A 1,146-nucleotide genomic window follows, 5' to 3' on the forward strand; every position below is an offset into this window, starting at 1 on the left:
CCCACCTACGTGACCTTTCAGAGTAGAAGGCCGCACCTCCCCGGCGCTCGCTATTTATACTCCACGGGGTCTCGCGAGAGCACCGCCCGCTGGGCGAGCCCCGCGCGCTGAATGAGGAATACACTTCGGTGCAGAATAGCGCTGTCCGCTGACTTATACAGGGTGCGGGGCGGGTGGACGCATTTGCAGCCGTGCGCATGCGCGGCTCTCACTATATAAGGGGGCGCGCACGCGCGTAGCTCTTAGCATCGGCAGAACCAGAGGTATGTTGGGGATGCTGGTGGAGTATCGCGTCTTCTGCGCTCTTGAGCAACGCGTTGGGGTGTGATTATGGTGCTGCCTGAGCCGCGATGGGGGCTTCGGGGCTCGCGTTACCTGTAGGCGCGGTCTGAAAATCACTTGGGGTCTACCGTGGCCTCTGGTGAGATAACTGTGCCGACAGCATAGGGAACACAAAGCTTATTGCCCACGGTGATGCGTGGGGAATGAAACCCATGTTCCTATAACCCCCGCCCTGAGCGGATACCGAGGAATAACGCGTCCTGAGTTAATGGCTGTTTTTCAGTTACTTTTTCATCCGCCAACAGGTGCTGAGCGCGGCCGCCCCGGATGGACGGACCTGCCGGTGGGGCTGCTCTGCCCGGGGTGCAGAGCTCGGCTCTGCCTTCCCGTGTGGGAGCTGTCGGCCCGGCCGAGTGCGGCGCCATGTGCGTGTCTTGACACCTTCAGAGCCATTACTGAGTCTTTGCTGTTCGTGAAGCGGAGCCATGCGAAGGAAAGGGGATGCTGTAACGGGCGATGGCAGAGTACTCACAGCTGGAACGCTTTGAAATTATTCACTTATGTGGGTTCATGTGCAATAAAAGATGTATTAATTGAAAGCTCGTTTGTCAAGTCTCTATTTGTCGTTTCTGTTGTCTTAAAAATCCCACTTTTCCCTGGGGTGGTTGGGGGGAGAGGTGGGAAGTCGCTTCCTTGGGGCAGGGAGGGAAGGCGCTGCTGGAACGCGCTTCGGAGCGCTGGGCGGCGGTGCGGGGGATGCTCCGGGCCCGGAGGTACCGGCTGCTGTGTTGCCACCGTACCGGAGGGGTGCAGGAGCCGCCCACTACCCACAGCAAAAAAGGCGGGCCCCGGGTCCCCCCCCCT

The 1,146-nt window shown here is 59.9% G+C and overlaps 2 protein-coding genes across 2 annotated transcripts in view; one reads left to right on the plus strand and one right to left on the minus strand.

Moving 5' to 3' along the window:
* The window catches only part of RPS2 (ribosomal protein S2), a 3,825-nt gene extending 3,118 nt beyond the window's left edge, over positions 1–707 (minus strand). The window contains exon 1 of the mRNA XM_009894927.1: positions 570–707. Coding sequence (XP_009893229.1) covers positions 570–707 — 138 coding nt within the window. The remainder of the gene's footprint in view (positions 1–569) is intronic.
* Positions 708–1,038: 331 nt separating this feature from the next.
* The window catches only part of TBL3 (transducin (beta)-like 3), an 11,542-nt gene continuing 11,434 nt past the window's right edge, over positions 1,039–1,146 (plus strand). Inside the window, exon 1 of the mRNA XM_009894938.1 lies at positions 1,039–1,055. Within this exon, the coding sequence (XP_009893240.1) occupies positions 1,039–1,055 (17 nt within the window). The remainder of the gene's footprint in view (positions 1,056–1,146) is intronic.

The sequence above is a fragment of the Charadrius vociferus genome, unplaced genomic scaffold, assembly GCF_000708025.1.
Source record: "Charadrius vociferus isolate BGI_N301 unplaced genomic scaffold, ASM70802v2 scaffold600, whole genome shotgun sequence".
Taxonomy (NCBI): Eukaryota; Metazoa; Chordata; class Aves; order Charadriiformes; family Charadriidae; genus Charadrius; species Charadrius vociferus.